At 32.1% G+C, this 14,073-nt stretch overlaps 3 protein-coding genes across 9 annotated transcripts in view; 2 read left to right on the top strand and 1 right to left on the bottom strand.

Moving 5' to 3' along the window:
- Window positions 1–42: 42 nt before the first annotated feature.
- Window positions 43–14,073, bottom strand: part of LOC106062489 (RING-type E3 ubiquitin-protein ligase PPIL2-like) — a 29,719-nt gene continuing 15,688 nt past the window's right edge. For both annotated transcript variants that reach the window (XM_056005632.1, XM_056005633.1), the window contains exons 18-20: window positions 1,239–1,301; window positions 941–1,080; window positions 43–199 (exon numbers count right to left, since the gene is read on the bottom strand). In XM_056005632.1, coding sequence (XP_055861607.1) covers window positions 109–199; window positions 941–1,080; window positions 1,239–1,301 — 294 coding nt within the window. In that variant the 3' untranslated portion in view covers window positions 43–108. The remainder of the gene's footprint in view (window positions 200–940; window positions 1,081–1,238; window positions 1,302–14,073) is intronic.
- LOC106062488 (uncharacterized) lies at window positions 1,336–5,691 on the top strand. 6 transcript variants are annotated; one of them, XM_056005634.1, is made up of 5 exons: window positions 1,336–1,355; window positions 2,731–3,106; window positions 3,468–3,586; window positions 3,952–4,211; window positions 5,202–5,691. In XM_056005634.1, the coding sequence occupies exons 2-5, from the start codon at window positions 2,873–2,875 to the stop codon at window positions 5,666–5,668; spliced, it is 1,080 nt and encodes a 359-aa protein (XP_055861609.1). In that variant the 5' UTR covers window positions 1,336–1,355; window positions 2,731–2,872; the 3' UTR covers window positions 5,669–5,691. The 6 variants fall into 6 exon arrangements, with proteins under 6 accessions (XP_055861609.1, XP_055861610.1, XP_013076216.2 ...); XM_056005635.1 differs by lacking the exon at window positions 1,336–1,355 and adding an exon at window positions 1,782–1,882; XM_013220762.2 differs by lacking the exon at window positions 1,336–1,355 and adding an exon at window positions 1,806–1,935.
- Window positions 7,320–14,072, top strand: LOC106062487 (uncharacterized). Its single transcript, XM_013220757.2, has 4 exons — window positions 7,320–7,375; window positions 10,140–10,401; window positions 11,277–11,503; window positions 12,099–14,072. Exons 2-4 carry the CDS (start codon window positions 10,154–10,156, stop codon window positions 12,542–12,544), a joined length of 921 nt encoding a protein of 306 aa, XP_013076211.1. The 5' UTR covers window positions 7,320–7,375; window positions 10,140–10,153; the 3' UTR covers window positions 12,545–14,072.

Here is a 14,073-nt window from a genome sequence, read left to right as displayed (position 1 = left end):
GAAAAAAAAAAGTTGAATAAAAATAAATAATAAACAGCTGTGTAACATTGTTAGAAACCATTTATTGAAATATTGTACACAAATAATTACACAAAAAAATTCATCTTTCTACCAAGAGGTGAAATTTCCAAACTCGTATGTTTTTTTCTTCTTTTTAGAATCTGTTTCATCTTCTGTACTGGCAGCCAGTGCTCTTTTTCTGTAGAGCAAGAAGTAAAGCAATAGGAATTTAGTGAGTTACTTTTCTTTGACAATGGATGCTAGACAATAATTTCAATATTGATGATATGATAATAAGGATATTTAAAACAGTGGATTTACAAACAAAAAAAGATAAAGAGTGATTGCTTAGTTAAGCTCATAGCTCCTGAATTGCGATCTTGAGATGCAATCCCACGTTAAGGAAACAGTCTACTGAAGGTGAAAAAAAAAATGCAACATGCTTTTAACATGATTTACATGGCTTATTCAAATATTAATCTATTCATTTCAGGCCATTCCTAACTTAATGACATAATTCCCAGGAAACAAGATGGCTCTCTGGCAATGTGGTACACCAGACTGGTCATCTTGAGGATCCTGATTTCAAACCCTGCCTGCTGTCATGCTATTTCTGAAAGACCAAGTTTTTGTAAAATTCTGACCTTTCTATTAAATCAGCGGTTCTCAACCTTTTAAGCTCGACGACCCCTTTTTACAATCCCTCACTATGCCGTGACCCCCCCCTCACACACACACACAGCAATAGAAGGACAAAAACAATCCATGTTTTCGATGGTCTTAGGCGACCCCTGGCAAATCGTCAATTGCCCCCCAAAGGGGTCGCGACCCTCAGGTTGAGAACCCCTGTATTAGATGCTTCTTGGAAATGAGAACTAATACAATGGATACTCTCAGTGCCAACTCCCAGCAGAATGAGATGAAAGAAAACTCCACTTACACAGAGGAAGAGTTGATGTATTTCCCAACTCCTTGTTTATACACTTTAATGCTTGTTTCTTCTGATGGTTTTTTCTTCTTCAGCACCTGTTCTGTTTCCTTTTGTTGCTTCTCTTGTTCTTCTTCACGCTCCTTTTTCAGCTGTGAAAGAATGAGGTCAGGTTACTCTAAGGGACGTTGCACAAACATTATTTGGGAATTGGCAGTGCATCTATTTCTAAAAATAAAAAGTGTATCTCGTGTTTATGCTTTATTTTTCTTATGAATCCATCATTAAAAGCAAAAGAAAAATGTTCGACCTGCTCATCTGCTTCTTCATATGGGTCAGTGAATACAACACAGTCCTCAAGGATTATATCAGTCTGAAAAGTGAGAAATAAAAAAAAAAACAACTGTAACGAAATATGGTCAACATGGTAGGCCATTTATTCTATATTTAGATATACTTATGTTCATTTATTTGAGATTATAATATTAATAAGTATAGATTTTACATTCTAAATCTATATTTTTTTCTTATGTCTTATATTTCTTTAAATTTACTAAAACTAAAATACTAAATTAATCGGCCAACATTAGGTGAATATTTTAGCCATTTAATTTTACAAAATCTTTACTCTGTTTGGGATTTAAAACAAAACACGTAAATAGAATATCTGTTAAAAACATATTTCTCGATTATATCTAGGCCTATATCTATATAAATCCAGATCTATGCATGTGAAGATAACTAAGCTGACTAAACGATCATACTTTTAGATCTATTTACCGGTATATATGCCAGTTAACTATCCTTGAAATTTCTGTAAACTTCATATAAAAAAGAGTTTTGTATTTTGGTCTAAAAGATAATCATAATAAATAATAGTAGACTCTCGACTATAAATCTAGATCTATGACTAGATATCTAGATCTATACTAGATCTATATGATGAGTATATCAGTATATGATATCTAGACTAGATCTAGACCTAGTGTTTCAATGGCTAGTTTGGTGTAGATAGATAATATTAGATAAGATAGATCATTCATAAGACATCATAAGAATATTAATATTATTGTAATTATTATATGACATTATTCTTTATATGAAGACAGCCGTGAAACGTCTTAACTTAGTTTTTAGTCTTAACTTAAGTCTTACTCTAGTCTTGTTACTTAGACTTGGTCGTCTCTCTCTCTAGACGAGTCTAGACTACTCTAGTCTCTAGATATAAAAGTAGAAAACTTAGATATCTAAATCCTAAATCTAATCACTAGGTCTAGACCTAAATTTAAATTAGATCTAGATTTAGTCTAGAATTACTAGAAATTAGATTATTAATAATTATTATATAGATCTAGATGTCTAGATTCTAATTCGAGTAGACTACTATTTATTAGATTGACTAGTGTCTAGTCACTAGATCTAGAATCTTAGTACTGAATCGACTATTCTAGATCTAGATTAAAAAGATTAGATCTAGTTAAAGGTACTTTGTCAGTTTGACTCTAGAATCTAGATCTAGAATAGATCTATATCTAGATTATAGTAGTATGGAGGTCTATCAATAATTCATAGTATATATATATATATATATATATATATATGACTCTATACAGTTTCAATCAATTTCACACTCATCAGATTGAAGTATAGATTATAAACTCTGACTCTTAAAATTAAACAGACTCTAGCTAGATCTACATCTATATTACAACTTTAACTACATGACTGATTCACATAACAAAAGCTTTGCTTTTAAAAAAAGTATTATTTAATATTTTTTATTTTCACTTTCTTTATACTAGTTATTTGCTGAACCTGTCGCAAGAATGTCCAGAGACATCTACAGCTTAAAATAGAAACACACTCGAAAGCTAAACACACTTCATCTGCATTGAAAGATATTTTTGCTGATCTGTTGTCCTTACAAGGTAGCAAGTATTAGAAATGTCTGGTTCTAAAACTAGTAAATCTCAAGAAACTGACAAGAAAGGTGACAAAATAGACATCGACAGAATAGAACCAGCTCTCAGAATTGAAATCATCAAGAGGATTGAACTGAATGCTGAGTTTGACTCATTTCTGGAACTGAGAGATGCTATTGACAGATACCAAAAAGAAAACTCTGTGCAACTGATTGTCAAAGATTCTAAACTTTTAAAGGCTGAATCCACAAGAAAGGTTAGTCCATGTTTTGGATTTAATTATGAAAGTGCCTAGCTACAGTACTTTTTTTTTATGTGTGTGATGCTTTTAATTCTACAACTATAATAAAATAACTTGGACAGTTTCAGAAATGATTACCAGCAAGTAACTAGCATCACTAATATATAAATGATCAAACTATTTGCCAGATATTCCTAATTTTAGTGCTGAATTCACAAATTTATATCTTGTTTTTATTCAATACTAAACATTTAGATTCAACCATAATGTCATAACATGCTCACCCATAGCAACACACAATTTTTATGTTACCCGGTACCATTTGACTTAAGTTTTTTTTTTAAATCCTTCACTTATACCGTACTTTGTTTTTTAGATTATGCCCAAAGTCTATCACTTAGTCAATCAGAGCTTGATGTATCACTCTATCATCTATTGTTGCAAGTGTCATGGAGAACTTAAACAAAAGCCAAATACTAGGATTAAGAATGCTGGGTAAGGAAGATGATCACATCATTGTGTACATTAGAGATATCATTTAAATTAATGGCAATGTATACTACTACTTATTGGTAGGTTCATATGTTTCAGAAAAACAACAACTTTATATGACATTTATATTCATCCTTTTTCTTTGCCTGTCTTTTGTATAACTTGGAGGGTTTCTAGAGGCTTCAGCTCTTTGTTATAATGGAAAAAAATTTGGGATAAGATGGGGTTATCTTTTGATGCATTCTAAAGAGGGCAAATAACCCCCACAAGAACCTGCTAATTGCTAAATGAAGAAGAATATTACTGGGTTTATCAGTTGTGCACCGAAGTTTGCTATCATGCCTGAATTTTTTTTTTCAAATCCACAGACAGAAACGACTTAACTGTCCGATGTATATACGATTCAAGTTAACCCCTGATCTCCAGAAATTAACATTATTTGATATGTATGAAACACACAACCATAGCAAAGATACCAACACAATTCAGATGACTCCAAGGCAACAGGTTTATAAAATTTCCAAAATGAAACGTAAACGAACAACTAATGATAATGATGGGAACAATGACAGAGAGGATGAAAAACAGAGAGAGAATACAGTTTCTCAAGAGGATGAAACAAAAAAAGGTATGGCAATGTCAACAAGACCAATAGTAAGTTCCCCTTTCAGAAGGAGCACAAAGATCCCAAAATTAAAAATCCCACTTTTCACCAAGATTTGAACCCAGGATCCCAGGTTCAGAAGCCAAACACTTAACCGCTCAGCCACCGCTCCTCCCAACAAGACCAATAGCAGCTAATAATTAGGCCCTTTTTAATATGGTACTTTGTATCTTTTTAAGAAATCTATGCTGTCATTTTTATTAAAGCAATGGACATCGTACACCAATTGTAAACAAACAACATTTAGCCATGTGATAATATTGATAAAACAATGAAAAAAACGTATCACGTGACAGCCTTTATGGCTTGCGTAATTTGTAAAGAAGAGATAGAACCACGTGGCTACATGTTATTTGTTTACGATTGGTGAATGACGTCCATTCTATCTCTATACATGTATAAACTGCAATACTCTATTAATTTACCTTAAGGGAAAATATTTTCAAAAGGTTGATTTCAAATAAAAGTTCTAAAAATACTTTGGATCTTTCTTGATCATTAAAATATTTATGTAAGACAAGATTATTAGAATTTAAATCCAAAATTGTATTCAGATTGTAGTAAATATTATTTTTACCTATAATGTGATATATTCAATATAATATAATACATATATTTGTTTATAAATTAATTATAATTTTTAAGCCCTTTACTTCATATGCACAAGTAATTTGCACCCACCCTTCCCTCAGAACACATGTGTTCCACTGATCATAGTTTAGGAAACTCAACAATAGACAATATCATGCTCTGCCTCAATCATCCATATGTAAATAAGTACAGCTTGAGAAACAAAAAAGAAAAAATTAACATAATCAGTTTCCTTAATGCAATGATTTTTTTCTAACACAAATTGAGCATATTGGCATTGAGCTGATATAATACTGGATAATTTCATTTAAAATACATGTATGATATTTATTGTTGTAATAAAAATAACTATTTAATTCCCAGAAGTGTTGCCTGAAAAACTTCCAAGAAGGTCAGCAAGAATGAAAGCTCGATTTGACAATGATGACTTGATCAAAGAAGAGGAATACATATCAGACTGTAAAGTAACATTTGAAAAAGAAGTGCAGCATAGCCACCTTTCTGATTCTCCACTAGATTCAGATTCAGATACTTCAGATTCAGACGAGGAAGAGATTCGCAAACATCGTCAGCTTTTACCCTTTCCAATTAGACTGATTGGCTCAGCAATCAAAAGCTCCCCAGAACTGTTGATGAGTACTAAACAGCTCATAGAAATTCAGAAATCAAATCTTTTGCTTGAGAAGCAAAAATTGATTCTTGAAACAAAACACTTGGAGTTAGCTAATGCTAAGTTAGAACTGGAAGTAAGAATTCTAAGAAAAAATCTAGCAGTTGAACTTGCAAGCTCTTCTAATACCAGGGACAGGACAATATATTTACAGTCTTAATTAAATAAGTTTTTAAAAATTAAGGTTTTGTTGTATTTTTTTCAATTAGTAATATTAAATTAGTAATATTAATACTGGTAAATCAGGAATTGCAGTATTAGGCTTTATTGAAACACTCAACTCTTGACTGGTAAATAAAATGAGGGGATACCTATCAATCTAGCAACAGAAGTTAATGGAATGGGCATATAACTAAGTGTGGCAATACTTTTAGCATTGAAACATAAGTTATTTAAATACAATATGACATTTTATTTTTTAATTCCCTATCAAATTGAATACAACAGGCCCAAGCAGACCATCTCTAAAAACTCCCCCCTTTTCCACATGTAAATGGTTTCCCCTTCATTTATCACCTGTCAGTCACTCTTGTCTTTTTTGAGGTTTAATTTTTGTAATTTATTTATAAATAAATTCATTCTTACAGTAAACAAAATCAAAATCGTCCCATATGCTAGGACAAATTTGTACAAATACTGCTTCTTCCCTAGTGCTATTAGAGCATGGAATGGGTTGCCTGAGCTAGCCAGGAAAACCAGTGACTTGGCAGAATTTAAGTCAATGGTTAATATGCATGACTAAATGCATGACACGTAGGACGTAATCATCTTCTTTTTTAAGTAAAGTCTGTATTATATAAGATAAGATAAAGCTAGACACCTTTCAAATCTTTATTAGAAATACCAAATCATATCCACAACAGTCAGATGTGTGTTGACTCCCCACCTAATAGCCCAAACATTTGCATATAAATTTTAAGAGTGAAAAAAAAAAAAGAATAATAAGTTTCACAAAAGCAACTGGTTACAGTGGCAAGATAATGCAGAGACTACACATTTCAGAGGGATGGTTGAAGTCAGGCCAATTAATTTGTTCTGACCCTTATGAAGAAATCCAAACAAACAACAGCTAGATTCTCACACTACAATGCAAAAGGAAGCTCATGAAAAGGTAGATAAATGCAGCGAAAGCAACTTGACAACAAGAAGGTCTCTGACTTGACAATATGCAACAACATATACATATATACTGTAACCACATCTAGTAAAATCAGACATTAATAGAATTGCTACATTTTTATTTAAGTGGTGTCTTCACAGGCAGCAAATTAGTGTGGTGAGCCTGAAGTGACTAGATGATCTAGTAGATCTATACTCACTATAGACAGTTGTCACAGTACAGAGAAACTATCATAAAATTTAAAAGATTGTTTGATGTTTCAATCTAAATTTACCACTTACTGTATCAGATCTAACAAATTACAAATCTAAAGCTTTGGCTATGGGTTTAATTATCTTGCTAGATCTAGACTTATATTACTTATAAATATAAGTCTATGATATCTTATTTATTAATTAGTATTAATAATTAATTAATTATAGTTACATCCTAACATAGCGGCCATAGCCAAACAAAAACACAGAGCGAACATAGATCTATTACTAGATCTAGATCTATATTAGATTAAGCTAGCTCAGTTACACTAGTTACAGTAGCTGCTTAATCTAGAATCTAGATATAAAAACATTTTAGTTCTAGCCCAATATAGGACTAGAATTAGTTGAGATCTTGAGAGGATGCAAGTTAAAAAAGCATCAGAAAAGCGAAACTTTAAAAAAATGTATCTGATGTAAACAAAAAATAGAGTGATCTCCCCATTAACAAGACATCCGACATTTTCCGAGACTCTTTTTCGTATATGACAAGGTGAAATATTAAGTTTATTAATATATTTAGATTATGCATTGTTATTATGACGCTAACATAAATAATTATGTTTATTAAATTATCGTGGTAGCATCTGTTTTTTCGAATAATTCCTCAAACTGTAAAAAAAAGAACTGTTTTATTGTACATAATCATTTTACGTTTACCGGTCTAAAAATAGAACAATATCCGCTATCACCGTATGAAATAAACTAGAATTTAGTTATGCCGAATGTTACCGCAAATTATATAGAAAAAATCTAATTGTATAACTTTTTAACAACATTCGTAGCTCTACCTAGAACTAGATATAGAATGATCACAGAAAAATATAAGTCAGAACATCTCTATCTAGCTAGATCTAGACCAGTGGTTCCCAAACTTTTTTGTCTCGTAGACCCCTTGCCATGTTTTCTGGTTTTCGATAGACCCCCTGCTTAACTTGTATTGCAATTTTTGCAGATTCCTAAACTCATTTTTTAAACTAATTTATAACTGTATTGAGTCGAAGAGTGAAAAAGTAATTTAAAGCTACATCAAAAGTGACAGAGATCTATCTTTTTTTGACTGATAAAATTTAAACCAAAAAAAAAAAATATGTATTGCTAGAAACACCAAACACACTAGAAATGTTTTTTTTTTTTTGCATCTTCATCATTCGTTATTACGGTTATTATGTTTCATAAAGAAATTTTTTGTTCTATGAAGTAGTTCTTCAAACATTAAATATTAATTAATTAATCAATTTGCCTTAAATATTATTTTAAAAGTTTTCGAAAAGAGCAGTTTCTAGTGTGTTTCTTGATTTTTCACATCTGGCTCAAATATTGCGCCCGCGGAGCTGTTTTCACTAACATGAGAAGGGTCAAAGATGAGTTACTGGTGCCTAAATCAGTAAGCTTTGGCAGGAGGGACTCATTAGCCTTGGCTTGCAGCCCACCAAGTCAAAGGAAAACAGAATTCAATAATCTGCTGCTTTGCAGCTATACCCAAACCTGGGAAAGGTTTCGTGGGTCAGCCCTGGGGATAAAAAAATGGAGCAGAAGACCATTAGGCAGTTTGCAGCTTTAATGCTCATCCCACCGATGTGCCCTTGAACTATAGTGTTTCTTAAAGAAATTTGTTGCAAAATAACAGATTTACGTTTAAGTAAAACAGTTTTTAAAACTACTTCAATGGCTGGTAAAATCAATGTTTTATCTAAAGTGTTTTCCATATTTGGCTATATGTAAAGAGATCTTATAAGACACTCACAAATCACCATCTTTTCTATATGATGTTGAAGAAAGATTGTGTGGGTTTATTCTGAACTTTATTTTTGAGTTTTTGAAATTTTTTATCACCTTTATTTTTTTACGAGGGTAACTTCGTCTCAAATAATCCTCCAGTGTCATTGGTTTCATATGGTCATAAAAAGGCACTTAGACAACCGCTTATTTAACCAAGGAAATAAATAATCTATGATGTAAAATCTAGATTTCTTTTTTGTTAAACATTAGTTACATGTAGACAAAAGTAACTATTTAGATAAGTATTGAAATTAAATGCAACAATTTTACATTTCAATAGCAGTACAAATATTTAGAACTAAATTACAAATTATTTATACGTACTTGAAATAGTTACATTAACGGAGTGTGAACATTAAAGTTATAACTTGCTTAAAGGAAATCCACCACCGTAGACCCCCATGGACATCTCATAGACCCCCAATTTACTTTTTCACGTTCATGGACCCCCTGGAGGTCTTCGCAGACCCCGGGGGGTCTATATAGACCACTTTGGGAATCACTGATCTAGACGATTCTAGTAATGATATAAATAAGTAATCTAGTAGAGACTACTGACTCTAGTCTAGACTCTAGGACTAGATCTAGAAGTCTAGTTACACTCTAACTCTAGTAACTCTCGTACCAGAATAACTATTATTTTAGTATATAATCTATAGTATTATACTAATTATAGTAAAACATCTATAACAATTGTTATCTTCACATAGTACATAGACACTATTTTAATATTATTGATAGTGATGAAGCTTATAAGTGTGTACAACAAATACAAATGGCAATGACTCTGATTCCAAAGATTAAAGATGAGTGCAGTGTTTCACAAGTTTACACAAACCCAGCCGTGACCTGCATACTTTTCCACATCTAGTGCAGACTAAAGCTACTGTCCATTTAAGTTTTCTTTACATCTTCTGCCCCTGTCCTCTACACACTATAAATTCTTTCATTTTGATCTACAAGTCTTGATTGAAAAATGTTAGAACTAAATTGAAATCTAGAAATGGAAAGGGGTTGATCTAATAGTTGTAAAAATGTTGTTCATGTTTTGGATGTTCCTTCAGAGTTGAAGCCAATGACATCCTAGCCCAAAACTACAGCAGGCAGGGTTCCTGATCACTGAGACCACCAAACAATTCACAGCGCATACCATATGACCAAGCAGCCAATTGGAATTTGAACGTAAAATTAAGTAGTTAAAGCCATTGGCACGAGAAACTCAACATAACTTCATCAGCCCTTGGTTTTAAATTTCACTTCCATATTAATTTAAGCACGATTACTTGCTCTACAGACATTCATACCCCTCTATACATTTGATAATAACACTTCAAAATATAATATTTAATCCAAAACAATGAATCACAATTTTTTTCCTGGTAGCAGTGAAAGATTTAAAACCAAATCAATTTTTTAATTATTTTTTTTTCAATCAGATGCCAGTTTGTATGATTTTTTTTTTTATATTATTACAGAGGGAAGAGTAAAAATGCCTGAAATAGCGCTTGGAGAAAAATTTTCTTCTTTTGATAGTTTAAAAGATGCTATTGATCGCTATCAAAAAGCTAACAATGTTCAGCTAATTGTTAAAGACTCTAAGCTACTTGGAAGAATAGTCAAGACGATGCCCAAACTAATGGATGTGGTCAATAAAGACATAGTTTACTATCGACTGGCATATGCCTGTGAGTATCATGGAGAGTTCAGATCCAAAGGAAAAGAAAAACCAAACCACATGTAAGTGGAGCAAAGATTGTCTTCTTGTTTGTCCCATTGGTACAATCCAGATATGTGTAGTTATGCATTAACACTTTCTCACCCTAATTGCTTTCCTTGATTCGATAGCATTATTCATTTTGCCCATTTGTATTTCATTATCCTGTCCTGTTCTAAATTTCAATAACTTTTGTGTTTGTTATCAGGTAATGTTATATTTGTTACTGAATTATAGGAGAATGTATGTTCTTTTTTACAGAACACAAATTTAAGTTTATAAATCCAAAAATCCATTTAGATTATTGGGTTGAAATCAACATTGGCATCGTCAATTAGGAGAGAAAGTGAGGTGTAAGATATTTGTAATGAAGCCAAAGGCAAATACTTTACAGTAACTGTATTTGAGAATGTTGTTAACAAGCACACTACTTCATACACTAAGTCTACAAATCCATGACTTTGTTTTATAAACTAGCATACAAACTGAAATTTAGAAATATGCTATGGCTTAGCAGCATGTCATTATATCATGTATTCATCACATCATGATAAAATCTCAAAATAAAATTAAGTTCTTGTTTCACTTCAAGAAAATCTGACAAAAAGAGATTTTTTTAAAGTACCACAAACATAAATAATCATTATTCCACTTTTTTTGTTCTATTAGAAAGGACACACAATTAGTTACAAAATAAGGGGAGAGAACTCACACAAATTAAATCAACCAGAAAAAGAAGCCTAAGAGTTAATGCAAAGAACACATGCTATGCTGATCTTCTTACACCACATCTGAACTGATTTATCAAGCCAATTTATAGATTAATGTTGAGCACATTTGATGTACAAGAAAGTTATGAAAAATTAGTTCCCTGATGACGACACTTTATTTCCTACAGATCAAAAAGGAGAGGGTGCCCCATGAGGATATTGCTCAGGCTTGCAGAGGACCTGCACCACCTCGTTGTCTATGAGATGCTGGAGCAGCATAACCATCCCCTGGAGATGCGTGAGGAGACCAAAGTTCCCAAACAGCAAATGTTTCGAATGGCTAGAGTGAATTCCTCTCACTACATGCTGACTAAACTAGAAGAGGGTGAGGGAGGCCAGATGGTGGACATTGAAAGTGAGTTGGATAATATTACATTGTGCATTAGATTTTGGTTTCATGTTATAGCATAGCAGCATTTTATTTACAGTATATAACTGATACTATAAGTTCATTCATTATATATTTATATATGCAAGAATCTATTCACTCTAAATGTACTCCCACATTTTAAAATGCAATGTTAAAAAACTGCATACTTTGACAATCTTTTTCCAACCTGTATACATTGCAATGTGATTATTACATTAATTCATTTCATTTTTTAAAATTTTTGTTTTTAAGTTTGATATATTGGTACATTTTTTTGTTTTCAAATTCAATAATAATTAGTACAAACAATGCAGCTATTGATTTCTTTAAATAGAACTGGGTGATAAGAACAAAGAACAAAATAAAAAAAAAATAGCATTGATTTTTGTTTGATTGTACCAAATACTCTGAATATTTTCACATTTGATAAATTGGTACATTTTTGTGTTGTTTTAAAATTCAATAATTATTAGTTAAAACAAGTTTGAAGATAATGTGAATATATCAACAAAATAAATAACAAATTGTTGTTATGGGCAAGCTTTAACTTAAATATTTTAAATTACTTTTTTTTTCACAGCCAGCTTTGGCACCCAAATATTCGAAGATGAAGAGGGACATGATGTTGTGGGTAGTCCAGATAAAGCATCGTCATCTAACGATACAACTACTCCAAGACTAATTGGAAATGCAACAAAAAGACTGCTCACGCCTAGTGAAATGAAAACATGTGACGCAATGCAGGATCTTAAACGTAAAAAGCTAGCTCTTCAAAATCGTAAGCTCGAGCTGGAGGCCAAAAAGCTAGAGCTTGAAAACAGAAAACTAGAAATGGAGCTGAAACTGCTGGAGAAAAGGTTCGAGGAAGGAGAACAAAATGTGAACGGCAACACTTACTATGTGTCCCATGTCATTGATGAAAAAGACAATATTACCGATGGAACTCCACTGTTTTCTACTTCTGCAGCTGAAGTGATTAAGTCTTTAACAGGAAGGGGACAGCCGTTTCAAATAATCACACAGTAAACTGTACATATGTGTATGAATAATTATGCTTATGATAAATATCAACAATGCTCAGTGACATGTGGCAGTGTGACTATCACCGGTATAAACACTAGGATGACTTGAAGCACAAAATGGTTTATGATAGTCAATATAGGTCATGTAAATTGATTTTCAAATATCGAGTGCTAAAAAGTTATTCGGGCTTGTAAAAAATTGTGATGGTTTATATGTTTATTTATGCAGCAGGCTAAGCATTGAGAGCAATTTGTGCATGTATATATTGTCTGACAGCACATTTTGTAAATTATACTTTTTTGAATTACACAAATAAAAACAATGATTTATCTGATAAACCAGCTTAATTAACAGCAGATTCCCAAGATTAATGAACTGATATATTGTTATATTATTTGGATAATTAGTGGCTTAAACAAAATGGAATTACAGCAGAAGGTAAACAAAACACTATGTAGATAGGAAATAACTTTCTTTCTTTAACAGTACAAAAATTAATAACTCATTACTGAGCACAATGACTTAAAGTTTGACTAATTAAAGAAAGAAAAGTAAATAAAAATTAGTTTTTTTGTTTTTGCTAGTTATATTGGATAAGCAAAGCACTGGACATATATGGATCTAGAATGATTGTAATCAAAGTGTATTAAAAAAAAACCACAATAGAAATATAATATTCTGTTCGTCAACATCATGATTTTTGCCAAACTAAGGTAATTATTAACAAGTCAAGTCATTCCAATAGTAGACTTCAAAGTCTTGTGTACATATGTTCATAAGTTGATATTTATACAACTCAACAGTATTCATTGACTATTTAGTCTCAAATCAAACTTGCTTAACTCACCAAGACTTCTCTGGAAGAAGTGGGAGGATAAAGTGGAGCATTGGTTCATCACAGGATGTAAAGAGTTAATGAAGTACATAGAAACAATATTTATTTGTTTACATTGGCCACCATGTGTTACCATGTTCTGTTTATACAAACTAAGTAGTACAAGTGGCATATTGTTTAGTGCTGGAAGGAAATGGTAGACATTGTATAGTTTTGAAGCCAATTCCTTTGGGTTAGTATCAGAACACGTTTGCCCGGTAACAATGGACCTCATTCACCAATCGTAAACAAACAACATTTAGCCACGTGGTGCTCTATCTCTTCTATATAATTTACGATCTCATGTTTAATTCATGATGGTTGTCACGTGGCAGTTTTTTTCCATTGTTTTATCAATAAGAACACGTGACTAAATGTTGTTTGTTTACGATTGGTGAATGAGGTCCATTTAGAATTGCATTATGCTGTTTATGTACAGTGGCAAATATAATCAAAACACAGACTATTTGGAGATGGTGTGGGACAAAAGCTGACAGAGAAGTAAAAATATAATTTGTGAGGCAGATCAGCATGACATTAGTCATTAAGAGGTTATTGACATGATTCACTGTCTATAAACAGGACTCTACCATGTTAAAAGAAGTGCAGCCATCTTTTTTTTTAAAGTGAAAAAAAAAAAAGAGGGGGGGGGGGTTAC

Source organism: Biomphalaria glabrata, chromosome 12, assembly GCF_947242115.1.
Source record: "Biomphalaria glabrata chromosome 12, xgBioGlab47.1, whole genome shotgun sequence".
In the NCBI taxonomy this organism is placed as follows: Eukaryota; Metazoa; Mollusca; class Gastropoda; family Planorbidae; genus Biomphalaria; species Biomphalaria glabrata.
This window is presented reverse-complemented; position numbering and strand designations above follow the sequence as displayed.

What these genes read in the sequence shown, in the direction of transcription:
- LOC106062488 (XM_056005634.1), top strand. Translation starts at nt 2,873, where the DNA reads ATGTCTGGTTCTAAAACTAGTAAATCTCAAGAAACTGACAAGAAAGGT. An exon ending in AGGCTGAATCCACAAGAAAG is followed by an intron (nt 3,107 to 3,467) that starts GTTAGTCCATGT and finishes TTTGTTTTTTAG; the next exon opens with ATTATGCCCAAAGTCTATCA. An exon ending in AGAGGATGAAACAAAAAAAG is followed by an intron (nt 4,212 to 5,201) that starts GTATGGCAATGT and finishes TTTAATTCCCAG; the next exon opens with AAGTGTTGCCTGAAAAACTT.
- LOC106062487 (XM_013220757.2), top strand. Translation starts at nt 10,154, where the DNA reads ATGCCTGAAATAGCGCTTGGAGAAAAATTTTCTTCTTTTGATAGTTTA. An exon ending in AAAGAAAAACCAAACCACAT is followed by an intron (nt 10,402 to 11,276) that starts GTAAGTGGAGCA and finishes TATTTCCTACAG; the next exon opens with ATCAAAAAGGAGAGGGTGCC. An exon ending in CCAGATGGTGGACATTGAAA is followed by an intron (nt 11,504 to 12,098) that starts GTGAGTTGGATA and finishes TTTTTTTCACAG; the next exon opens with CCAGCTTTGGCACCCAAATA.